Source organism: Geotrypetes seraphini, chromosome 10 (genome assembly GCF_902459505.1).
Source record: "Geotrypetes seraphini chromosome 10, aGeoSer1.1, whole genome shotgun sequence".
Taxonomy (NCBI): domain Eukaryota; kingdom Metazoa; phylum Chordata; class Amphibia; order Gymnophiona; family Dermophiidae; genus Geotrypetes; species Geotrypetes seraphini.
Genome location: NC_047093.1, coordinates 99,707,739 through 99,735,296, shown reverse-complemented (window position 1 = coordinate 99,735,296; position 27,558 = coordinate 99,707,739). Strand labels below are relative to the sequence as shown.

At 42.3% G+C, this 27,558-nt stretch overlaps 1 protein-coding gene across 1 annotated transcript in view; it reads left to right on the top strand.

Moving 5' to 3' along the window:
- CCDC183 (coiled-coil domain containing 183) overlaps positions 1–27,558 on the top strand; it is a 341,250-nt gene that overhangs the window by 141,595 nt on the left and 172,097 nt on the right. Inside the window, exons 8-10 of the mRNA XM_033960753.1 lie at positions 5,155–5,221; positions 19,098–19,198; positions 25,868–26,028. Of these exons, the coding sequence (XP_033816644.1) occupies positions 5,155–5,221; positions 19,098–19,198; positions 25,868–26,028 (329 nt within the window). The remainder of the gene's footprint in view (positions 1–5,154; positions 5,222–19,097; positions 19,199–25,867; positions 26,029–27,558) is intronic.

Genomic DNA, 27,558 nt, shown 5'->3' with positions numbered 1-27,558 from the left:
TCCATCCTGATGGGGGTGTTGGGGATTGTTGGGGGGATGGGGCAAAATTTTCCATCAGATCTGAGCTTTCAAAAGCCTTACTTTCCTGTCAATGCCTGAGCCAATCAGCACTCAGGCACTGACCAGAAATTAAGGCTTAGACCTGCTGGAAAATGTTGCCTGCAAATGTAGGAAAGTGAGGTTAGGGAATCACCTGGCGATAATATTGAATGCCCAGAGTGCTCGTTTAAATATTTATGACCTCATTGTGATACAGTTGCATGGCAGAGTCAGAGTCGAGCCCTTTTGAGAATTGGCTGGTAGAATACTTCCACACTAAACTGGCTGGAACCTGTTTAGCTACCATCATTAAAGACATAGTGGGTTTTGAGAATCTTCCTCTTAGTTGCTTAGAGATTGCAGCTTTAGAATACCTCCCAGCTGCTGATAGTACTGAGGGGCATTATTAGGACTGGAAGGTGGACACCAAGGACCAATGTTCTCTTAATTTTTTTCTTGGCATTTGTGGATACACTACTGTTGTGCTCATGAGTTTTGTAAATAAGCAAGGGAGTGGGATTTTTATTCATATTCCCCATTCTATGATGCTTGTGCCATCAACTTCTCAACCTCTCCTCCAACTGAGTTATTTCTCTCTTAATGTCACCACTTACTTCTACTGCCAGCAGGGACATCCATCTTTCTCCCTGGTCTAGTGGCCACAATCGTAGACTGAGAACTAAGGGCACTAAACCCAAATCCAACTTCCCTCGTGAAACTCCTCATGACTCTGGCAAGTCAAGCAACTCTGTAGTCTGCATTGCCTCAGCTATAAAACTACAAAGTATCTAAATTCACTCCTTCTTAGCTTTCTCACATCTTTCAGTTCCCTCACCTGTCTCTATTTATATTTTACTTACCTTTCCAATTTTTTCTTTGTCTTCCATCCCCTTCTCCTCTTTTTCCTATTCTTCAGTCTATATATCATCAATTTACTTCCTTTCCCATCCCTTCTCATTTCTTACCCCTTGCTTCCACTAGTCCTCCATTTGTTTCTTCCCCAGAATTTCTGGCCTGCGTTTTCTTTCTTCCTCCCCACTCCCTCATTTCTCTATTGCATAGTCTTCTCTCTTCCCTATTGCAACATTTCTTCCTTGTCTTATCTATCTCTTTATCTCACCAGCTTTTCTCCTGGTCTTCCTCCACATACCTCCAGTATTTCTCCCCTCTCTTCTTCCACTTTTGCTCACCAGTATTTCTCCCTGCTTTCCTTCAAGCACCACCCAGCTTTTCACTCCATCTCCCTCTTTCTTTCCCAGTATATTTCCTGTTTTTCCCTCTTTTTATTCCAGCACTTCCCCATTTCTCTTCTCTTCCTTTCCCTTACTAGTGTATCTTATTGCTTTCCTCCACTCCCAAACCAGAATTTCTTTATCCTTGTTCGCTTTCTTCCCAATATCTCCCTGCTCCATTCAGTATTTCTTCATCTTGCTTTCTTTTTCTCTCACCATTGTTCTTCCCTGCCTTCTCCGCATCCCACCCAGCATTTGTCCTTTCTCTTTTTTCTCTTCCTTCCAGAATTTTTCCATGACTTCCTCCATGCTGAAGCTAGAGTTTCTTCTTGTGGCTTCTCCCCTTTCCTCTGCGTTTCTGCCCTTCCCATTGTTTCTCCTTGTCTCTTCTGTTCCTTTCACTCACCAGTGTTCTCTCTGCCTTCCTCCATACCCCTTCTATCATATCTCCTTGAACCTTCTTCCCCTTTCCTTCCAAGCATCTTTCCCTCTACCCACTATCCCACCCAACGCTTCTCTTTGTCTCTTCCCCTCCCTCCCAGCAGTTCACCCTGACTCCCTCCATGCTGAACCTAGAGTTTCTCCTTGTCACATATCTCCTTTTTTCCCAGCATTTCCCAGCCTTCTCTATCCTCCCTATTGTTTCTCTGCATCTTTTCCCCCTTTATCAGCATTTCTTCTTGCCTTTCTTTACCCCACCCAGCATTTTTCCATACTTATTCTCCCCCGTTCCCTTTCACTATTTCTCCTCATCTGTTCTCTCCCTTTCTCTCAACAGTATTTTTCCCTACATTCTCTGAACCCACTCAACATTTCTCCCTATCCAAGTAGAAAAGAATGTTCCATTTGCACTGCAAATTTAAATCTCTTCCTTGAATACTTTGCCTATGCCTGTGATGTTTAGGTCACACTAAGGGCTGGTTGTGTATATAATTGTCCTCTTCCCACACATTTTCTTCTAGCAGCCCAGATGACTCCAAACAAAACAGTCATTGGATCTGAAGACTGCCATTTTGCTCCAGACATGTTTAGTAGAGTTGATCCAGTTTTGGATTTACCCCACTGCATGAAGGGACTTGTGACTTCCCAGTTGTGGTCCTTCAGAAAAAGACTACAAATCCCTGGATCAACCCTTTTGGATAACACTGTCACTGGAGAAAATAGTACCCTGGACAAGGGTGGCTTTTGATATACCTTTGCCCTTTCACGATTCACATACCTTTTTTTTGGGGGTGGGGGGTGGGGGGCTGGTGTGATGCCAAGGATGACTGTTCCTCTTGGTCAGCCTTGCGTGGTTCCAGCCTGGTCTTGAAGACTTCTCTGGACAAGGGTACTATCTTTTCCTCCTATCATAAAATAAAAGAAAATGCATCATTATTATTATTATTATTTTTTTTTAATATCACTGCTGCACTGAATGAATCATTGGTAAATAAATGCCTTTGAAAATGTAAGCGTGGTGCATCGATACTGGCGGTTGTGGGAGGACCCTTGAAACAGCAATGTGCGAAACATGTCGGGTCTTATCCCCCTGAACCGAGTTACTGACCAAACTAAAGAATAATGAATGCTTAGAGATGAATTGAATTCAAAATTTGCTTGAAAACTAAGTTAAAAAAAACAACTTTATCTATTATTAATTTATTTCTAATTTATCTATGAATTGTGGTAAATATGAAATGAAAAAGCACTATATACTTTAATAGAACAATTAAGCTAAATGTAGCATGAAGCACAGAGCACTTTATAAATTAATTGAAGTGAAAAGATTTAGATTGAAAGAAAAGAGCCAATGAGGATATTACCACATAAAGCTCCTGCTATGAAAGATATTTGATGCGGTGGAGTGGTGAGGCTGAGGCGCATAAGTTTCTTTAAATGAAAAATATTTGGGGGTTGCTTGGAGTGTATAATAATAATTAAACTGATTTGTGGTAATTGAAAGCCACTTTCAAAGTCACTAGTATACTGCATGCCCCTTTAGCACAACCTTTGATACAATGCTACTGTATTGTTATTTCAGTGGTAATACTGTATATTGCAATTTTAGATTGTTTGATACTACGTAAGATACTATGTAAGAAGCAACATATATTACAGAGCCCTTAAATGATTCATTATATTTGGTAATAAACACTACAGTTACACTGAAAGCAGAATTCCTCTGTGGTTTCTACTGCAGTAACACTGGGAGGATTCCATTTGCTGGGCCCAATACAGTAGCATCATGTGAGGGATCCCCCTGTAGGGCACACACTACAATAACTGAACAAAGACTTCCACTGTGGCTTCTACTTCAATAACACTGAGTGATGACTCCCCCTACAGTATACATTGTATACTGCATTCACTGTATACATTGAGTGAGGATTCTCATTCTCTGTACTGTAATAACATTTCATGCAGTATCACTGAGTGATGACTCTCTCTGAAGTATATCTCACAGTAACACTGATTAGTGATTTCTCTGTTCTGTCTACTTCAAAAGATCATCAGATCAACAACTATAACTTCATTTATGATGTGCCGGAGTGATGCTTAAATGCAGCCCCTGCAGTGGAAAAGTGAAGCGGATGCCAGATGGGCTTCTACGATCTTTGTCCCTTATATTTATAAATAATAATAACTTTATTCTTTTATACCGCCATAACCAAAAGTTCTAAGCGGTTTACACTAAAAAGAGCTGGACAATCAGCGAAATACAATAATACAGTAAAAAAATACAAATATTTGTAAAATAGAATTTTAACAATAAAACTCACTAAGTAATAAACTTATCAAACAAAGTGGTCTTAATTAATTTCCGAAAACTGCAATAGGATAACATAGCTTGCTGAATATATTTACCTAACCAAGATTGTTGCCTACCAGCTTGAACTGCTAGGGTCCTATCTAAGAAGGTCTTATATCTACACCCATTAATTTTTGGATAAGCAAATAAGTAGAAGTTTCTAGTTTCTCTTGATGGTCTGTGCAACACAAAATGAGGAAAAAGGTAAGCTGGAGACAATCTCGATATCAGCTTAAAGCAGATTCAGGAAAATCTGAATAATACTCTTGCCTCCAAAGGCAGCCAATGAAGTAAACGATAATATGGACTAATACGGTCGTTCTTTTTTTAAACCAAAAATCAATCAAACAGCTGGAGTTAACTTTGACAGCAACACTGGGGCAATGTGGTCAATGCCAGATGGACTTCTGTGGTCTGTGCCCTGTATATGGCATGACAGATCAGGAGCAAGGATGCTTATTTTATACCACATTCATATCATCTGAGTACAGGTCTTGCTTATCATGGGGAGGGAGGAGGGGTGGATATCTTATTAAAGAAAGTAACAAGTAAAATGAATAATTACTAGATGATGAGTATGAGAGTGTTGGGCAGATTAGATGGACCACACAGGTCTTTATCTACTGTCAGTTACTATGGGATTATTCATCCTTGAAATACATCTCCTCTTGTGGAACTCTCTCTCTTCATATCTTAGAACAGAGTCTTCCTTTTGTGAATTTAAAATTGTACATAAGAGTTATTTCTTTGGTTTGGCTTTTGGAGGTCTTGCCAATAGACCCCCTTTTACCAGTTGCTACTTTTTTAAAGCCTCAATTGGGATTGTTACTGTGCTTGAATCATGCAATATGTTATCTTTTTTTATTGTAATTTGATTGTGCTTTATCTTGTCTGAATGGTAATCTTCCTATATGCAATGGTGTTCTTTACTTTGTTTTGTTGTTTTGTTTTATCGTACCCTGCTTTGGCTTGCTATAGTGATGAAAGCATTTTTAGCAAGTTTTAATAAATGATAAATGAATACCTGAAAAGCTACTTACATCCTTTTTCTCTAGTGAAAACTCTGCTCTGATGTCTATCTTCTTCCTTAAGGACATGACCAAGAAGGAGTTAAGCAAGGAGATTCGAACACTGATGCAGCGTGAAATGCTGACAGCAGGTAAAGATGCACTTATCACCTTGGAAACCTCCAGGTATCTTCTCCAGTCTGCCTGCTGTGCTAGTCTTTTTGTTCAGGAACTGGTTCCTTCACCGGAAAACTGGTGTTTATATACGAGGAGGCATAGCCCCTGACGAAACCAAGAGCATAAAGATAAGTGCCTTCCTTTTACAGCACTTCAAGCACTTTATAATCTTATAGAGCCTGTTAAAAATAAATTTAAAAAAATTAATTTGCACACGTCACTTTACCAAGACCAATGATGAACACATCACCCCAGCAAGGGCATGAAAAAATTAAAAAGTAGTACCTTGGGTGTTTGAGGTCTGGTAATGAAATTCACTTGATATGAGTTTGTTCTCTATTACTTTTGGACCTAGCCATCAAACATGTCGAAAGAGGTGGTCCCAAAGAGGTGGGTTAAGGTCTGGGGAATTCGGAGGCCAGGGAAGTAGTTGTAAATCTTGGTCGTGCTCTGCAAACAACTCATAAACAATTCTTGTGGTATGACATGTCACATTGTCCTGTTGAAAGATCCCATCAAACAAATATCTTGGGGATAATGTTACTAAATAGGCACTCTCAAAATCTTAACAATAACAAAAACAGAATGCCTCTGTATATTTAAAATATATTATCAATCACTGTAAATCTATCAGGTAAGCTAATGTATTAGTGCTTAAAGAATGTGCTCAGTACCTCCCCACACACCAGTCATTTGAACTAAGACCAATGGAATGGAGAACCATCATGGCAACATTCTGTTCTCCATCACCATGAATATATATTCTGGGTCACTATTTGATAAGCTGATGTGTGATCATACCTCAACCTATATTGCTCCCTCATGCATAAGGGTGCAAGTTAACACAAGCAAATTAGCAGGTGATCATAATTCAAAAAGGAGGAACAAATCAAAAGAAAAATCACTTATCTGTATGGTGATGAAACTTATGCTGTTATTGATTTCTTATGGTGTAATAGTCCCATATATTGCATTTACTTCTGCCCAGATGTCCAGTCAGTGTGTCCCAAACACCAATCGTGTCAGCTACCAACAGTTATGAAACAAATAAAAAAAAAATTATAACCATCCGTCATGGATTCCCAATCCAACCAGAGTCCTTGTGCTCCAAACAAATATATAGGAACCCAACTGTGCTCAAACAATACTGTATATGAAGAATCTGGGTTCGTTGGGTTGGGTCACACCAACTGGACATTTGGACAGAAGTAACCGCAATATATGGAACTATTACAACATAAGAAGTCAACAACAGCATAAGTTTCCTGAAGTAGAAACACCACTGTCTCCAATGCACTTTTGCACTCTTGACAAGATAGAGCCCAGACCAACCAGTTGTCCAAGAAAGGATGAACCTAGACCACCTGTCAGTGGAGAAAGTCTGCCACAACTACAATTACTTTGGTGAAAGTGCAGGACACTGTCGCAAAACCAAAGGGCAGAGCTGCGAACTGGAAATGCTGCTGCAGAACATGGAAAACACAGAAATCTGTGATGCTCTAGGTCGGGGGTCGGCAACCCGCGGCTCCAGAGCCGCATGCGGCTCTTTTCCACCTTTGCTGCGGCTCCGGTAGTGTGTCACGCAGGCATGCAGCTTACAAGTCCGGCGTCGCGGCGGGAAATAGCCATGCTAAGCAGTGAGCTCAGCACATACACAGATGAAAGCCTTGCTTGCTGATTGGTCCGGCGGCCCCGCCCCACCATGCCGCCGGACCAATCAGCAAGCAAGGCTTTCATCTGTGTAGTGCTGAGCTCACTGCTCAGCATGGCTATTTCCCGCCGCGACGCTGGACTTGTAAGGTGCACGCCTGAAAAAGAAATCATCCTGGCCGGGATCGGTGTCATGCTCCGGAGATCTACAGCCTTCCTATCTCCCTCTCCCTTCTACCTGCTTCCGGCCACATCCCCTGCTCCGCGGCTCTCTTCGGCAACTCAGCAGCAGCGATCGACACAAGCTTCTGACGTCGGGGCCTACCCTCTGCGAGTCCCGCTTGTTTCAACTTCCTTTTTCCACAAAGGCGGGACTCGTAGAGGGAAGGCCTCGATGTCGGCAGCTTGTCTTGATCACTGCTGCTGACGAGTTGCTGAAGAGAGCCGCGGAGCAGGGGGGTGTTGCCAGGTGCAGGTAGAAGGGAGAGGGCCAGATGCAGGACTCGTGGGTGAGGGAGGAGAAGAGAGAGAGAAAGAGAGAGGGGAGGGAAACAAAAGGAAATATTTCATACTGGGCTGGGCCGGAGTGGAGGGAGGGTGGAAAGATTCTAGCTACAGGGTGCAGTAACAAAGGAAAAGGGGGGAAAGCTGAAAATGGAGATAGTGACACAAAGAAGAGAAAGAGTAAGCAGGACCTACTGAATAAGGATAGAGATACAGAGGGAACATGAAGAGGAGGTGAAATAGAGACATAGAAGTAATACTGAAAAAGTGTGTGTGGGGGGGGGGAGATAAAGACATTGAAAGGGCAAATGGTGAACATGGGGTAAAGACAAGGACAGAGACAAATGAAGATTCTGAAAAAATGGTGAGATAGGGATATAGGTGAGATGGACACAAAGAAGGGTGATGCTGGAAAATAGGTGGAATGGTAATTCTGACAGACACAGAAGGGAAATGCTGGATCAAGGAGAGATGGGGCTCAGGCTGGATGGAATGAGGAGAAATGCCTTGTTGGCCCGGAACTTCCTCTCCTACGTCAGAATTGACGTCAGGGAGCGGAATGCTGGTCAGCGCAACACTTCTGCAGGGAAAGCTTGGGACGGCGGTGGCTTGGGGGCTGTTCCCCGATTGCGGTGGCAGCAAACCGAGTGGCTTGGGGGAGGGCACGGAGACAGAAAGAAGGGGGAACAGGGAGACAGAAAGAAAAAGTTGGGGGAGAGAATGAGGTCTGGAGGAGAGGAAACATACAGGAGGCTGAAAGAAAGGAAGAAAGATTGGATGCACAGTCAGAAGAAGAAAGTGCAACCAGAGACTCATGAAATCACCAAATAGCAAAGGTAGGAAAAATGATTTTATTTTCAATTTAGTGATCCTGTATATAGCATTAAGATAAGAAACAATATATGCAGTGTTAGATTTGTTTTATAATGGTTTTGCGGCTCCAAGTTTTTTTTTCTTTTCGAAAACGGGTCCAAGTGGCTCTTTATGTCTTAAAGGTTGCAGACCCCTGCTCTAGGTAGATTAAAATATGGAGGTAAGATTTTGTGAAATCCAAGGACATTCGAAACTTTCCTAGAGAAACATCATTGAAAATCCAAGATAGCCACCGCCAGCATATTCCTGCCAAAAACGGCAAAAATAAACTAAACCCAAAAATAAAAAATAGTGATTTGGGGTCTGGGGAGGTGGGGGACCTAAACCATACCCTCAGAAACTGAAAATGACTTTAAAAGCATTCAGCAACCTACCCCCGAAGTTTCTATAGGAAATAATGTAGGTTTACTCACAGTTCTGCAGTGCTATGCTTGTCAGCAGTTTAAACATCAGCTGAATGCAGGAAAAGGATTTTCTGCCTCAGAAACTTCTCCAAACGACCAGAGTTGAAGATCTTCAGATTGCCAGTCAGTTGGACACCGACTATGACCTCCACCCCCACAATCCTCACCACACAGTCGAGGGCGGGAAAAGCAGCCTACACCTTGAAGCCCAGGTGAATTTCACTCCAGACACATACAGCCTGTGCTTGACACCCATGACAAGGTCAGCAGGCAAGCAAACTCCCAGGGAAAGGGACCCTGAGTTTACTAAGGATGGCACACAGCAGAGTTTCTCTGTGAAGCAGCAGTCTGGCACTGCAGGACTGGGTCCTTTCTCCTGACAGGGGACCACCTGGAAGGGGGTCTCAAGGCACTGAAGCCACCAAGAAAGTGAACTTTAAGTGAAAAACAAGAAAAAGAAGCAGAGCAACTACAAAAGACTTCTGCTTGGATTGCTTGCAGAAATTGTAACTGGATATGTTTCTAGCTTTTCTAGCTCTCAGTCTAAGGGGGAGGAGCATGTGCTCAGAAAAGTGTTGGAATTCTGCAACTCCCGGATTGCGGATTGGGATTGAATACCTAGTGTATAGAATCTGGATGGGATGTTACAGAAGAGCCATTGTTTCAGACAGAGGCTAGGTATCACAGAGAGATGCTGGAAAATAACAGAAACTCAAATCTATGAGAGATAGTTTCTCTCTTTTCTCCTTCAGTCTTTCACACCTCACACACCTTGCCTTACCAATGTAACAATAGATGCTATTTTTAGAACAAGTCTCAAACTTATATATGTGGGTATTTTTAGAATTAGTCTCAAACTTATAAATGTAGTAGGTTAAAATCCTTAACTCTCTCTCTCTGGAGCCTTGTTCTCCCCCCCCCCCCCTCTCTCTCTCTGGGCTTTTCTCTCTTTCTTTCTTTAGAGAGTTGCGCAGGGACAGAAATCCCACCCGTCCCCGCCAAAATCTCACCCGTCCCCACCCATCCCCATGAGTAATCCCTCCATCTCCACCCGTCCCCATGAGGAATCCCCTCCGTCCCCGCCCGTCCCTGCCCATCACCCCCTAAAAGTTATCTGTCCCCATAAAAAGCAGAAATTACTTCAGAAAGTTTTGATTTTTTTAAGCCTTAGTTTATTTAAACCAACAATAAAATACAATCATTTTTGAATACCCCCTCCTTTTTTTAATACCCCCTCCTCTCTATAAAAAAAATATTTTTAGTAATAATCTATGAGTTTCAAGTTCAAGTTTTTATTCGTATTTAATGAATCGCTTATTTAATTTACTAAGCGATATACAATATAATAATTAAAAAAAAAAAAAATACAAATAAATATCGGGTGCTTACGTACAAAGTGACATTGACAGTATAGGGTAAAACTAACGTGAGTCATGAGGGAAAAAGGGGGGAAAAGTTACAATGCTGATCAAGTAAGAAAGAAAAACATTAATGGAATGAACAAAAGGGAGGGTAATTTTGGAGCCAAATTGGCTTCATATATTATTAGATGAAAAAAAAGATTATTGAATGGAAAATAAAAGATCGAATGCATCATTGAAAAGGTAAGTTTTTAAGGTTTTTTTAAACGATGATAAGTCTTTTAGTTCTCTAATATGTTGAGGTAAAAGGTTCCATAGTTGAGGGGCCATAACCGAAAACATGTCGTGCCTTCTGATGCCTATGATTTTCAGAGAGGGAATGGAAAGAAGATTATGGGAAGTCGAACAGAGAGATCGTGGGGAATTATATGGTATTAACATCCTGGTCACGAATTGAGGCTCATTATAACTCAAAGTTTTAAAAACTGAGAATAGTATTTTAAAAGTGATGCGATGGCTGACTGGGAGCCAATGGGATTTAATCAACAGGGGAGTAACATGATCATATTTCTTCGCATCGTGGATCAGTTTAACGGCCGTATTTTGAATTAGTTGGAGCCTAGGGTGTACCTAGGAAAAGGGAGCATCATAAACACTGCAGTGAGAATTAGAACATTAATATACCCATTGTTAAACTGAAGCCAGATTAATACAGATCAATCCTGCACAGTCAACGCTAAAAGAAAAGTCATTTTCATACATACAAAACACAACCTCCCTACTCCTCATACTGGCCCACTTGCTTCCTTGTCACCATCACCACACTCTTCCTACCCCTGATCCTGTCACCATCATATCTGTACCCGCTTATGCCAGATTCTCTCCCTTCCCCTTCACCCCATCAAGCCTGCCACTTCACTCTCCCTATATCTCTGCCCAAGGTGAAGGCTATCACCTTGGATGGCCTGTTTGCCACCTTATTTTCTAGCTACCTGTCATCCCATGCTCTATGTCTCCATTCCCTCATTCTCCCTACCCCTCATGATGTTCGTCACCTTTTCCTTTTTGCTAGTTCTCATATTAGCCATACTGCCTGCTAACTTGTCTTTGCTAGCTTGTGCCCCCCCCCCTCTCCCTGTCACCTCATTCTCTCCCATCATGCTAGCTCTCACTCTTTCTTTTCCTTACCCTGGCCTGCCTGTAACTTCCCTCTCCCTTCCCCCTTGCTGTCCCCCACAATCTCAAGACCACCCCTGCAGCTGAACCAATGTGTACCTGTGCTGAGCTTTCTGCCTAAGTGATGAGCTCCATGCCTACGTGACATGCAGCTGAGGACTTCCTCTGCAGTTGCCATGATCAGCAGACAGCAGTAGCATCCAAGTAACAGATGCTGACACCTCAGCGGCTCATGGATGCTGCCAGCAACTGCTGCACTTGGTGGAGAGGAGTTCTGGCCATCTCTAGAGGAGGTCCTCTGCTGGCGGTGCTTGGGGATAACCACCAGCCACAGCAAGGGTCAGCAAGTACTTCAACACTGTAGAAATAAAACCAGAAATGCTTTTCCTTTTCTTATGAACACAATACAAAGGCATCTGCTATATACATTTCCCAAACCTAACATATTTTAGTCAATAAATTCCGTTTTTTTACCTTTGTTGTCTGGAGACTTATTTTTCCATCAAGTTAGTCCCAGTTTCTTTTCTCCGGTTTTCCGTCTTCTGCAAATTCTTCTGTTTCTGTCCATTGGTTCCTCCTACAATGGTCCAGCATTTATCCCTCTCTCATCCCCCGAACCATGTGCAGCATCTTTCGCCCCTGCCCACCAGCCCCATGCCCAACATTTCTCCTATCACTCCTCTCCAGCACCATGCCACATCTTTCCCTCCATTCCCTTCACCACTATGTCCAATATTTCTCCCTCTTGCATCCCTTTCATTCTGTCCCACTGTTCCCTTTCCACCACATTTCTCCCTCTCATCTTTCTCTTCCCTCTCATTTGTACTTCACTCCCTCCCTATGATCAAAAATTCTCCGCTTTCTTCCATTCCCCGTGTACATCATCTCTTTCCCTCTCACTAACACACCCACACCCAATTCTCCCTTTCTATTCCCTTCCCTCTGCCACCTCAACATCTCTTTCCCTCCCTTCCTCCATCCTCTCTCAGTCTCAAGTTTATGCCTTCTGTGTTCAAAAATGCACTCCCTCCTCCCTTCTATATCCTGCATTTGGGCCCCTCCCATGTCCCAATGCACTTCCTCTTTGCTGTAACGCATGCATGCTCTCGCTCCCTCCCTCTTTTCTGCCCCTCACCTCCACCCCAAGGTCCACCAGCTCTCCCTTTCTCTTCCCAACTACCCTCCTATCCAGTATCTCTATTCCCCTCATCCCTTGTGTCCAACTTCTCTCCCTTTCTGTTCCTTCCCTCCCTCCCTGTCCACCATCTCTCTCCCTCTCGTGTTTTCAGTCATTATTTCTCCCCCCCAAACATATGCACATGGACTCCCTCCCCCCCTCCCCGTCCTCTTTGCAGCATCCTCTGGTTTCCCCCCTGGCCTCCTAGTCTCACCTTCAGCTAATTAGAGCAGCCTAGATCCTTTTCCTGGGCGGTGTCTCCTCTGAAGGGAACTTTTTCTCTTATGCCCGATTTATGTGGATTTTTGGATCAGATGAGATCTCTGCCCTCTCTATTTCTCTCAGAAGTCCTGGACATAGCTCTCAAGGTGAAGTCCGACCCTTATTCCCCCTTTGCCAGACTTCTAAGCACTGGCCACTCCCCTATCATGCTGGTCCTTCATTTCTGTGTACCTCAAAGGCAACACTCAGCTCTTTTGCACCTGAACTCCGATCTTTATTAGCTTAGAATCAGCACAATGACTGGCAGTGAGAGTTTAGGTGCACCAGCGATCTTTTTGCAGGCTACCTTAATTACCGTAGCTGCTGAAGGGCAGCACTATTTCCAGCTGCACTTCTTTGCAGGGCAGTGGGCCCTGCATGCTGAACGTAGCTGACGCGAAGACTTCCCTCCGACGTCAGCTCTGTTGTCGGGGAAGACTTCTGGGTCAGCTACTGGAGGCATGCTGAGAGCACTGCACGCTGCAAAGAAGACTACAATGTGGAGAGCAGTTAAAGGTGCATATCAACCAAGCTCTCCAACCCCGTGGGATCCCTGCAACCATGTGGGGTGTCCCCACAGGATCCCCGTGACCCAAGGTGGCGACCCCACAGGATCCCCATGACCTGGAGGAAGAACCCATGGGATCCCCGTGGGTCCTGCGGGATTCCCGCTATCCCCGTTCCCGTGCAGCTCTCTACTCTGGATTCTTTCTTTCTTGATTCTTGGCCCTTGGCTCTCTCTGCCTCTCTTCCTCCTCTCAGCCCCTCAAACCTCCACCTCTCACCTATTCAGAGACACACATTCATGCAGGTAAACTGTCCTTTCTCTCTCATTTACACACAGAAGCAGCCTCTACATCTAACTGTATACTCTGTACTTGTAAAAGTCTATTTCTATCTCTATAGTAGAATATTTTTCTGTACTTTAGTACCAAGCTTATATATAATAAATCTTTCTTCTAAGCATTGCATCACTGTTATATTAAGCCTATTTCTATACAATGTATTTTGTGCAAGTGCTCTTGGCTGTCATTGTCATTAATTTCACTTCCCTCTGAACCTCTCTGAGGGTATTGAACCCAGGACCTATGATGCATTGTGGGAGCACATTCTTACATACACATTTCTGAAACCAAACTGATTTAAATATTAAGGTACTCGTAATGCAATGTCATTATACATTTCAGACATAGGACAGAATCTGCCATTCCCATCCTTCTGCTTCAGTCAGGGGAAAAAGATGTCAGGGATGATTAACAATATTTATATTAAACTAATTCTGCAGCATTTAATCATAGTTATAATCACCTACCCTCAATATATAAATGCAACCTCACAGACAAATTAGAAATAGTAACAGCAGCCAGGAGTCATTATCACCCCAATCACCTCTGAGAGAAAGCTGCATGGAAAAGCCCTATGCTAAAACCTGCAGGGTACAGGCTCTTCCCAACAGGCCAAGTGAAGCAAATTCATTTGTATGTTGAGTCAAGATCTCACCCCGAGAGAAATAGGAGCTTGCAGACAAGGTCTGGAGCCTAGAAATACGAGAGGGAGCGTTCCTGGCAACAGGAACTCCTAAGAGTGACCCTTGGGGGGGATGCATGTTGACTCCCGTCTAAACCAGGTAAGTTCAAACTTGAATTGACCAGTAACCAGTGGATCCGCATGGACCAAGGTACCAGGCGACCCAAGTGACTGGAAGTGACAAAGAGACCTGAGTGAACAGAAGTGACCGGTGGTGACCTGAACAGACCCAAGTAACAGTAGTGACTGGAAGAGACTAGAGAAAAAGAGAGAGTAAGTTATATCTAAAGGAGGGCCTCAGCAGCAAGAAGATTCCCAGAGCAGTACTGCATGCAGGAAACTTCCAACTGACTGGTAGGCCTGTCCCGGGAGGCGGGAAGAGGCTGACCCAGGAAAGTCATGGGTTTCTATACTTTTTTATCTTTTTGTTGCTGCCGGCAATCGGGCAAAGCGAGGGAGGGTGTGAGGGCTGTTGGAAACGTGAGAAGGAGGGAGAGGGCTTCTGGATTTGTGAAAGGGGCTGCTTCTGTACCCATGGAGGAGAAAAGGGTTTGGGAGGGGTTTGCTTGGACTGCTGAAGGGAAGGGTGACAGTTACTGGATCTGGTTTTGGGCTGGGAGAAATTTAATGGATCTGGTCTGGAGCTGATGTGACAGTTACTGGATCTAGTCTGGGGATTGGGGAGAGAAAGGAAAAAGATGCTGGGCCCATGTGGTGGCTGGACTGGAGCTGGAGGGAAGGGATAGTTGCCAGACCTACACCTGGGTACTGATGGGAGGGGATAGATATTTTAGGTCCATGGGAAGGGGGCTAGAGGGAAGGGAGAGAGGTGCAGGACCTGCAGGGAGGAAGAGAGAGAGAAGAAAAGGGAAAGAGAAATGAAGGAAGAATGAGTGAAATATTGAACACTGTGGAGGAAGGGAGGAAAGAGAGTTTGAGAGACATATCAGTGTAAGGGAGTAATGAAGGGGAGAAGCTGGACACAGGGAGAAATATAAAAAGAGGGGAGATGATGGGCATGGATGGGAGCATAGGAACAGTGACAAAAAGGGGAATGCTGCATGGGGGTGGTATATGGACATAGAGGGGTAATGCTAGACATGGGAGGGTATATAGACACAGACTATGGCTAGACATGGGGGAGAATAAGAACGCAGAAGGAAGATGCTGGACAGGGGGATATAGAGGAATGATACTGTACACAGGGGAGGGGGGGTCATAGAATAGACATGATGAAGGCAGGGAGATGGGCACTGAGGAAATACTAGAAAGGGACATATAGGAGACATAGAGAAGGGAAACGCTGAAAATGGAGAACAATACATACACAGATAAAAGATGGGATGGTGAACATGGAGAAAAAAAGTGTCAAATGGTCAGGAGACCCTGGCAAGTGAGTTAAGAGAAGACAAAACCCCCCCAGAATCCAGTGCCTGAGGCCAACAAGAATAAAATGACGAGACAATAAAAGGTAGAAAAATAATTTTATTTTCTGTTTTGTGATTAGAATAAATCAGATTTGAAATATGTATTTTGCTAGAGCTGGTGTTAAACATAACTGGGGGCTTCAAAGCCCAAACCTAGCTTCCAGCTAGCTTAGGGCTCTCTCTGACCAGGGGGTAGTTGCCCTAGTTGCACTCCCCTAACACTATTCCTGCCATGTGTGACTGAAGTATTCTGTTAGCCTGATTTTTCTATGTAGCATTCTGTAGTAATTTGATTTCAGTTTTTTCGATAGTGGAGGGGATATTTGTGAGGGGAGACAGAGGTTTTGTTGATCCTTGCTCTGTGATTTATAAAATGACAATTGTACAGAATATTGATTCTTTTTATATTTTAATAACATAAGTTCAGAATAAAATCATAACTATTCGAGGCTTGTGCAAATGGGATCAGATGGTTTATGAGGATGGAACAGGAACCGAGCTGGCGGGAAAAGGGCAGGGACGGGGCCGAGCTTGTGGGGACGGGGACAAATTTTTTCCCTGCGTCATTCTCTACTACTACAGAAAGCTATCATTATCTCTTTTGAAAGAGTCAGAGTATTTTTTTTTAGCTTGATAAACAGTGTACAGAGGGCTCCAAAAAGCAGTTGGAGTTACAAGGGGAAGGGAGTAGGGAGAAACAGTTTGTCGCTCTCTGATTAATAGCTTTGTGGAAGCTGGCAGAGAATTTCTATAAGCAGCAGGTTACCTGTATGCATATAACGCAGGGGATCAGCGTCTCAGAACCCTGAATATTCTGGTAAATGGGGGAATTTCTAGTGATACTATTTACTCTCCTTTTACCTGATCTTGTACTTCTAGCCTGCTTCCTATGCGCATAAGTCATCTTGTAATTAATGTAATGTAATGTAATTTATTTCTTATATACCGCTACATCCGTTAGGTTCTAAGCGGTTTACAGAAAATATACATTAAGATTAGAAATAAGAAAGGTACTTGAAAAATTCCCTTACTGTCCCGAAGGCTCACAATCTAACTAAAGTACCTGGAGGGTAATAGAGAAGTGAAAAGTAGAGTTAGAGGAAAAATAAAAATAAAATAAACATTTTAACAAGACAGCATTGATCTAAATACTTTGGAAGGTAGAAGAGAGGAGAGAAAGGAATAGAAGCAGAAGGGGGAGCCGTTGAACAGTAGAATTCTGGAGAAATTTAAATGATAGAAATAGAACAAAACAAAGACAAAAGGCAAAACAATAGATAAGATTAAAGATAAATCATAAGCTGTAATTACTACTTTTTATTTGTAAAATCACACAAGACCACAAGCACTTCAATCACTAGGTCAGCAATTCATTACTTAGAGGTCCAAAGGGTTATCAGATTGCTCCCCAAGCAGCATAGCTTAAGAGGGTTACTTCCTCATATCACCCGAAGGCACCTCTGCAAATATTCTAGTTGAGTTTTGGTGTCTATTTTTATATTATTATTATTATTCGTTCACTATTTCATTCACTTTCAGTAGTGTACTTAAATGTACTTAGCTTTCAGCCATTATGAAAGATCCCCTCAGCCGCCAACGCGTTTCGGTCTCTTTTTCAAGGCGAGTGGGGAAGCTGAAAACCAAAGCAAAGCCATTATAATATTGAAATAGCGAATAAAATCAATTACTGTAGAAGGGAAGCATTTCTTACCCCTTACCTATTCATAAACCAGCTCTTACCTATTTAATCAGTTTACACATTATCCTGCCATCGGCTTTCACGAAAAATGGCTGCGGCGTGCTGACAAAGGACAGAAATACTCCTACCCCCATGATGTCACTTCCGGCCACCTGGGAGATTCAAAAAAAGCTCATAAAGAGCAATTTAAAGGGAAAGCCCGCTAGAGGACCACCTCGCTAGAAGGTCAATAACAAAACTAAACATAAAAATAAAGGATATAAAACCTACAAGTCTACCTGCGCTAACCAATCAGAGGATTCATTCAGACCTCTCGGGGACATTGAATCTAATTTGAACATCCATCTGAGTTCACATAGGTTTAACCTACGTTCAGTATTACCTCCCTCCCACCCTACATTAATTTGATCTAGAACCTGCCATTTTAGATCTTGAAGGGTATGCCCACACCTCTTCCAGTGGCGGACTAGAGATGATTCATTCTGGGTATACACCCTTGATTTATGCTCAGTTAAACGAATGCATATCGGGTGGGTAGTGCGGCCCATATAAAGCTTTGGGCACAGGCACTGGACCACATAAATCACATGGTCAGAATTACAGGTAGTATTATATCTGGTTGAAAATACCTCTCCTGTGCCCGGGTGGGTCCACATTTCCCTCGATAAGGTGTAAGCACGCCTTTGGCATTGACCACATGATGAATGATACCCCCGACTCATGGGGGCATATTCTTGCAATTTATTGTGATTAATATATTCACCTATATTTTTCTTCCGTCTATAGGAGAATATTGGACAATCTTTTAAAGTTGGATTAGCTAATCTCACAATATGCCAATGCTTTAGGATGATTTGAGTAATATTGTAGGCATGGGTGGAGTAATCCATGCATGGGTGGAGCTTGGGGGGCTGACCTAGTGATTGAAGTGCTTGTGGTCTTGTCCTATGCACATAACCAGCCACAGGGTACTACACATACATGGCTAGTTAGTGCAAACATGTGATACTGATTAGTAATATAGCACTTGCTAATCTTGTTAACTGCCCATCACTATTGAGTAATATCCTCTGGCATCATCTATTCAGGGAGAGAGAAAATATTCCTAGGTGCCCTTAGCACCAGCATTATCTGGCACAGTAAATCACTGGGTTCAGCATAAACATATGCTCAGTACTGTCTGTTTCTGTTACAGACCTCCCCCCCCCCTTCTGTATGTTTGCAATAGCCTTCAATGAGAAACACTGAATGCTGGCCTCTGTACTCCCCCCACATTCCTTGTTTGTAACACTGACTATCTGCGACTGTACATTTCATAACAGCAGAAAACATAGGTTTATACAGTAATTTCCTTCAATACCCAGCTGCAAAGGTTTCAGCTGGTCAATCACTTGGGTCAGTTTGGCTTTTTTAGTGCATTATGCCATGAAGAGGGTATGGGGAAGCTGCTTATCAATACAAATAATTTTGGAAGTAATGATCCTCTGCTCAGCAGATTACACTGAATGTCCCTGAGTAAAGGAGTTAATGTCAGATCTAACTGATACATGTTGCTGTACTGTACCTTCCCCCCTTCCCAGTACAGATCGCTCTGTGCACATTGCTGTCCTGGGCTATGTGTTGTCTTACAGGACTGAAGAAAATTAGTTGAATGAGGTTCTCAGGTGATTAAGCACTTGTCCCACTATGATTGGCTCTAGGAATTTTCATTTATAAGACCATCACTCCCTTTCTCTTTTCCTTTTGCTCCTGATTCTTTTCCTTTTCTTCTCCCTCTCCACCAAATGTGCAGATAGAAGCCCTGAGATGATTACTATGCAAGAGCAACAGGAGCAGAAGCTGACCTCCGACATAGATCGTCTAAAGAATGCAGTGCAGTGCACGCATATCTGGGTAAGGTGACACATTCTGAAGACAAATTGCTGTGGGCTCTATGGTTGAGTACTGTGTGGTTTCACAATGCAGTTATGTTTACCCATTATAAATATAGATATTTCTAGGGGCATAGTTTGATCAGTGTTGAAGGTAGGGCCCGCATGTTAATCAGGCAAACTAGGTAGTGATTTAAAGGTTGGACATTGTAGGGATGGCAAGAAGGCAGCAAGCAGGCTTTTAAAATTTACCAGTGGTTATGAGGCCAGCAGTAGGAAGAGCACTTAAGAGCGCATCAGTTTCCTCTGACTCCATGCTTCAAAAGAAACAGACATAATCTTATGTCTTTCCTCATGCCAGCATCAGGAGCTCAGCTGGTAAAGTATACTGTGTTACCAACAGATGGAGTTGTTTTGGCGACACCAGGTGGTTAGAAGGCACGGGATAAGATTAATATTAGAGGGAAGGGATTGATGCAAAAGATTGTGGATTTGCCTAAAGCACAAGATATCCTCGCACTGGCCCTAGTGAAGGAAAAATAATATTTTACTTTATTTTAATTACAAAATGTTTACACAACATTTCACTGCTTAACATAGAGCATTCAAGATGGCTAACATTAAAAAATATTATCACAAAACAACAAACAACAAATTTTATCACCTCGCTCATCGTACCAATTTCCAGGTGGTTTATAAATATGTTGAAGAGCACGGGTCCAAGCACCGAACCCTGCGGTACTCCACTTGTGATGCTTTTCCAGTCCAAGTATAGTCCATTTACCCCCATTCTCTGTTTCCTATTCGCCAACCAGTTTTTAATCCACGTGAGTATTTCACCCTCAATTCCATGGCTCGCAATTTTTCGAAGTAGTCATTCATGTAGGACCTTGTCGAACGCCTTCTGTAGATCATTGAAATGGCATTGCAGAAGTCTAGGCTGGTGGGCCAGATACGAAATTGTTGTGAAAAGGGCAGGTTTAGAAAACTACTTAAGACGCAGTTATTTGTAGATGCCTTTTATTAGCTATTCTGGTAAAGTTGATTTATCCATGATTTTTATTTTCTAAACTAAGGTATCTTTCTGAGGATTGTTTGCATATTTATTTTATCATACGTCTATTTTACTATGTACTTGTTTTATCATGTCTATTTTAAATACTATGGGCAGGGATTGAGCTGCCTGGGCTGATCAGGCCCTAAGACCAGCCATTTGAGGGATGGCTGGCCTGCCGGATGGACGGGCTTGGGACCCGTTTGTCTGGCCAATGTTTCTCAGGTACAGGGGGATGTCGAGGGTGGGGCCACGGGGTCGGCGGGGGGGTCTCACGGGTCGGTGGGTGGGGGGAGGTTTTCAGCGGGCCAATCAGGGGTTTGGGGGAGCGGTCATTGGGGGGTTGCATCAGGGCAGGAGGGTCTGGGATCTCTCCTGCCCAGATCTTAGTGGGGGTAGGGGGTCACCTGGCCAGGAGGGCTTGGGGTCCCTCCTGGCCTGATGTTGGCGGGGAAGGTCGCGGCTGGCAGGGCAAGAGATCTTAGGCTCCCTCTTGCCCCAATGTTATTAGGAAGGGGTGCGGCTGGCAGGGCAAGAGGGCTTGGGCTACCTCTTGCCCTGATGTTGTCGGGGGAGGGGTGGATTCAGTAACCGGTGTTGTTTTTTATTTTTAGGCGAAAGAATGGCTCCTCCTTCGCCTAAAAGCTCTTGTTTTGGGCGTTTGGGAGTTAGGCTTTTTTTAGGATGATTATATGTTGTTAGTGTAGATCACAGGTGTCGAAGTCGGTCCTCGAGGGCCAGAATCCAGTCGGGTTTTCAGAATTTCCCCAATGAATATGCATTGAAAGCAGTGCATGCAAATAGATCTCATGCATATTCATTGGGGAAATCTTGAAAACCCGACTGGATTGCGGCCCTCGAGGATCGACTTTGACACCCCTGGTGTAGATGTAGTGGTGGTCTGGGCGTTTAAACAGCTGAATGTGGAGGCAGGCCATTATTTTTAAAAAAAACCTCCTTTTGGACGTTTTTTTTTTATAATGGACATTTTCCCTGCTTCTACTTTCAACATTTAAGGCCTTGGGCGAAAAGGAGACTTAGACGGGTTTTTTTAAAATTATGCCCCTCCACGTATGTAAATTATGTAAACCGTTTAGTTTTAAACGGTATATAAATTTTTTAAATAAATAAATAATCATTAAGGAATAAAACAGGATTTGAAGGGCATACTTAGTAAGGAGGTAGCGGATGGAATATATCATTTTTAGCTTATAGAAAAGAATGTTATCGACGTTAGAGATGTATGGCTTAAAGCTCAAGGAATGATCTAATGTTATTCCTAGGATCTTTACAGATGGTTGGAAAGGAATTTGGGTTTTTGAAATCAAAACAGGCGCAAGGAGGGAGGTCATATGATTTACTAGAGTTGAGTTGGATTTTGTGGTCTTCAAGCCATTCTATTATTTCTCAAGTTTGTTAATTAAAGTATGAATTTCTTGTGTATTTCCACTATTTAGATTGGCAAGGATTTGAATATCATCTACTTAGATATAGGAGATTAGATCAAGTGATTGGATGAGTATTAACAGAGGGGACAGAAAATTACTGGAGTGTTGAGGCTAGAAAAGAGCTTTGAGGTACTCCGCAATTGAATGTGTATGGATCTGACTGAAGATTTTGCCATGTGACTATGTTTGCTCTATCAGTAAGGTATGAGTGAAACTAGTACACAGCAGTATTGGAAAGACCAATCTACAACAGTGTCTCTCAAACTTTTTTTTAGCTCCGGCACACTAAATGGAGCAAATGTTTTTTGCAGAACATTATAATGGAAATTACAAAATTGCAAAACCAACAAAAAATTAAATTTGAGAATTATTTATTTAAAGTTCTTTAAGCTATGTATGGGTAAATGTAACAACGGTGAAACTAAAGCAGATAGAATAGAATTGCTAATCAATGCGATGGATGTGCTTGTTTTTGAGTGCAAATTAACTCAAAATGTGGCTCAACAGTCGACAAGCAAACACGCATTTCATCATCCACCATCTGCAGTCGTTCTCTTTTTTTTCGATTTAATTTCTGTCACAGCTGAAAATCCAAGTTTGCAAAGGTAAGAAGATCCAAATGGTAACAAAACCTTGATTGCTTTGTTGCTCAAGTTAGAATAACTACTACATGAAAAATAAAAATAAAATCAATTTCCATTAGTTTTCAAGGACCAATAGCGTCAAAGAATGATGCTTGTCTGAGCAATTGTATTCTTACACACTGATGCTCATAACATTGACAAAATCTTGCATACCATTAGTTAATGTCTTTTTGTGTTTGTCTTGTTGAAACATGTTTAGAATTTCTTAAATATGTATGCATGTAATTTTGTAAACCGTATAGTTTTTATGCAGTATATAAATTTTTAAATAAATATTCTGGTGCAGTGTTCTTCAACTACTAGTCCGCAGACCGGTGCCGGTCCACAGGAATTTCCTGCCGGTCTACAGGGCTGGCATGTGCATAGAGCCCAAGACAGAGTTCTTCAGTCCATGGTGTGATCAATGCGGCGTAATCTTCAGGCCGGCTCCCTCTTGCTCACTGCTGCAGTGCATAAAGCCACGGGCAGCGTGTCCTGTGCCTGAACCCTTCTCTCTGACGGCGCAACGTCAGAGGGAAGGTTTCCGGATGAGATGTGGGAAGCGGCTTTGTGCACTACAGCAGTGAGGACGAGGGAGCTGGCCTGAAGATAACGCCGGGGGTAGCATAAAACGGCCAGGCGGGAGCAGGCCAGAAGGTAAGGCACAACATGGAGGGAGGGAGACAACAAAGGTAGGAGGAATGATTTTATTTTTAAATTTAGTGATTGAATTGTGTCAATTTTGAGAATTTATATCTGCTGTCTGTAGTTTGCACTGTTCTGGAAGAAATGCATTTGTTTCTTTTTCTCTGGGGTTGTACTGCATGCAGTCTTGCATCTTAGGGTTTGTTTGTATATATTAGATTTTGGTCCCGTATACATTAGTTTTTGGTCCCGTATTTGCATGGGATTATCTGTTTTCGGGTAGGAATGAATGTTGAGAAGCATAGAGTGTGCTTTGTGTAGTTTAATTTTGTGGTTAACCATTATGTGTTGTTAATTAGATTGTGTGTGTGCATGTATATATGAAAAATGAATAGAAAAAATGGTGTTACAATTAGTACTATTATGGAATGGGGTCTGGAGTGGAGATTGGGCAGAGATGGGCGGGGTATGGCCCATGACGTAGCCCAGTGTTCTTCAACCGCCGTTCCATGGATCGGTGCCTGTCCACAAAATCATTTTATTTCCGCCAGTCCATAGGTGTCAGAAGGTTGAAGAACATTGTTCTAGTGTATACTTATGGCGGGAATTTTAAAAAATAAAGAAAAAATCTGGAATCTCTTATGGCACATCTGGAATCTCTTTGGGGCACACCATTGTGCCAGGGCACATAGTTTGAGAGACACTGGTCTACAAAAAAACAAGAATGTTATAATTGAGACTGAAAGCTGTGAGAGAACTAATATTAGTAGAATAGTTGTTTTGTCCTGACCTAGATTATGGAGTATGGATGTTGTAATACCAATAAGAACAGTCTGTACTATGGAAGTTTTGAAAACATGTCTGGTTTAGGTGTAGGACACTGTTTTTATCCAAGTAGTTTTCCAGTTCATAAAGAACTATTTGTTCTATAAATTTGGAGACAAAAGGAATTTGGGTGATTGGGCAACATTTTGTATTGAGAAAATAACTAAAGTAAGGTAAACACATGCAGATTTTGAAAAGAATTGCACAAAGCCTTGAGCCTAAGCTGGTTGTGACCATAGAATGAAGATAGAGTATGAGAATATAATTAAGCTGCTTAAGCAAACCAGTGGGTTGGAAAGAGTAACAAGAACTGTTTTGCCAATTAGTGCTAATGAATTATATTAGCAATATATTAATATTATTTTTATACTTTTATGTATTTTGAATGCATTGATTTGTATTTTATTTGAATGTTTTTTTATTGGCATTATGCATTTTCCCTACTGTAAACAATATTGGATAGTCATTTGCTAAACCAGAAAACAAGTATATACTGTATGAGTAAAACACAGATTAGATTAGTTTAGAGGGCCTTCAGAAACTGACCAAATATGTTATATTTAGTAAAATAAACAACAAAAGTCCAACAGGACAAAGAACCCACGGGTTCAAAATCACCCAAAAAAAGTGGGAACGGACAATGAACATTCCACGGAAGGTCATTGATGTAAGAAGGTCTTGTTTATTTCAAATAAAGGGCACACACAAACTGTTTTTGAAATAAACAAGACCTTCTCACATCAGTGACCCTCCGTGGAGTGTTCATTGTCCGATCCCACTGTTTTTTGTGTGATATTTAGTAAAATGCCTGGCTGTATGTATGTACAATCCTTAATACATCACACCAGGAGGGGCATTTGTGTTCATAAGTAGTGCAATTCCAGTTCTCAGGAGCCACAGATAGATCTCATTTTTAGGATCTCCAACACGAATATTCATTAATATACTTTTTTAGATAAACTTAGAAATCAGAATTGGTATATCCAGGTCAGAATGTGTACAGTTCTGGTAATATTTTAGAAAAGGTTTTGCCAACATAGAGCTTTTTCTAAAGTACATGCAGGAATGCATATGTATATTGAGGCGGCATGCCGCAGGAGTAGCCACTTTACAATTGCCAATGTGGAAAAACAACCGGAGAACTTGGCAACTTATAAATGGAAGGACCATAACACATATAAAAGGGTGTTTCAGAGCTTATATGTGTAAGTACCAACACATATGTATGTCTGCCTTTTGAGAATCCTACATGTGTAAATGCTCCTAATTAGGCACAGAAGCTGCAGTGTTTCTGGACTTTCAGTTTTGAAGGAGGAAAAATAATGGGCAATTAAGGAGACCTCCCTTAGCCATTCTATAAAAGGCTGCCCAAGATGAGCCCTATATGTACCCATTAACATCTGTAAAACCTGGCAGTGATAAATTAAAACATCCACATGCATTTCCTAACTGAAATGGGGAATACACATGTAGATGTTAGTACCACCTTCTTGCCATCTGCATGTAATAGAACTTTACCTACAGTCTGTAAATACTAGCTTTCTAAAATCAGTTTTTCTCTGTATACAGTAGTTGTGATACACATATAAACACATGTGTAAATCATGAATAGGGCTTCTACAGTAACTACCTAAGTGTATTTGTATACAGTTGATCTAATTTGCATAGATGGGTTACTCTGAAAATTAGAACTGTTTGCATCCCTTGAGGACCAGAATTAGAGACCTGACTGTCTGCCCTCTGTTAGTCTTTATTCACATTTATGGCAACTGTACAGGATAAGAACAAAGGCAATTAGAGAGGTTTGTTTGTTATTGACAGTCCCTTCCATTCTGCTTCCTTCTTCCCCAGCCTGTGCGCAGGATCCAGATTGTAGTGAAATAAAGGGGTTATATGTTCAATTAAAGATGAGTCTCTGGGAGGATTCGACTAATCTTGAAAGTCACAAAGAAGTCCATTAAAGAGCCTAATATCTCCATGCACAGTCTACACTGGGCTTTTATAGAAGAAGCATTTACATAAACAAATGAGATAAGAAATGCTGAGGATCTTCCAGGATTTGACTTGGATGCTTTGTATCTCCTTTCCTTGGATAGGAGATAGTGGGGAGGTTCATGGCACAGCAGAAGACTGGGGAGCGGTTGCAGATGCAGATAGAACAGCGCACGAAGGAGCGAGATGACTTCAAGATCCACTTGAATGACCTGGAACTGGAGCATGCCCAGCTGAAATTCCACCGCACCAAAGGGGAAAACAGGTGGGCACAGTTCAAGATTCTTAGAATTAGTCTGAAACAGCTTTGTGATACCACTGAATTCACAAGAAGAGACCCTGCAGTATCACTACACTTAGGATAACGAATAGAGTGCATATTTATAGTGGGCACCACAGGCCTGATTGAAAAGAATCTCTAAGTGCACCTTAATATGTTGCCTGCTTAGGAGCCAACTTTTCAAAATAATTGGGAGTGTTCAATAGCCCCGCCCCCAAATAATAGTTCTAATTGTAATGCCATTTTATCCATTCATTTTTCATATATATATTCGTACACACAATATAATCTTATTAACAATACATAATGGTTAACCTCAAAATTAAATTACACTGTATGCTTCTCAACATTTATTCATACCAGAATACCTAGTCTTGGTCACAAATGCAGAACACAGATAATCCTGTACAAATACAGGGTCACAAACTAAGGCCCCCTTTTATGAAGCTGCATTAAGCTTTTTTATTGCCGGCTGCGGTAGTATTAGCTCCATTGCTCATAGGAACTTTTATCGCCATGATCGGTGATAAAAAAGCCTAACTTGGCTTCATAAAAAGGGGGGAGGGGGTAAAAGTATTAATATACACAAATGAAACTCTAAGATGGCAGATTCTACATGCAGTACAATACCATAGAAATAGAAAGATATTCATTTCTTCCTGAACAGTGCAAAATATATACAGCAGATATAAAAATTCTCAAAACTGACACATTTCAAACACCAAATTGAAAATAAAATCATATTCCCTACCTTTGTTGTCTGGTGATTTTATTTTTCTAATCATCTTTTCCCAGTCTTTGGTCGAACTTCCTTCTGTCTTTGCTCTTAACTATGTTTCCAGGGCCTTCTTATCCATCTGCTGTTTTTCTCTCCTTCTTCACTTTCTGCCCTATATCCATCTTTGGCATTAACTTTTAACATTCAACTTTCAGCCATTTTTCTGCTTTCTCAAAAACAATCTACTTTTTCATATCTCCCTAACCCCTCCATCCCTGTGCACCATCTCCTCCCTTTCTGCCCCTTCCCCTCCATCCCTGTGCACCCTCTCCCATGGTCTGACATCTTTCTCTCCTTCCCTCCCCCCTGTGTTTCCCCCTGCTCTCATCCCTCACCGCCCCCACCCCTGGGCTAACTTAAAACAGCTCCAGGGAGCCCTGCAGTCTGGGCATCTGTTCCCTTTCTGTCCCTCTCCCTCTCTTCCCTTCCCCTCACCTCCCTGGTCTCCTTTCAATCTTTTTTTTTCAGAGGGGTCCCAGCACAGCAGCCATTCTCACAAGCTGCCAGCACTGTCCCAAAGCTTTCCCTCTGCCATGATCTACCTCCTGCCCTCTGATTCAACTTCCTATTTCTACCTGGGTAGATCGTGGCAGAGGGAAAGCTTCAGGGCAGCACCGGCAGCTTTTGAGAATGTCTGCTGTGCCAAGGCACCTCAGAAAAACAAGATTGAAAGGAGACCGGGAAGGTGAGGGGAAGTGAAGGGAGGGGAACAGATACCCAGACCGCAAGCCAGCCCT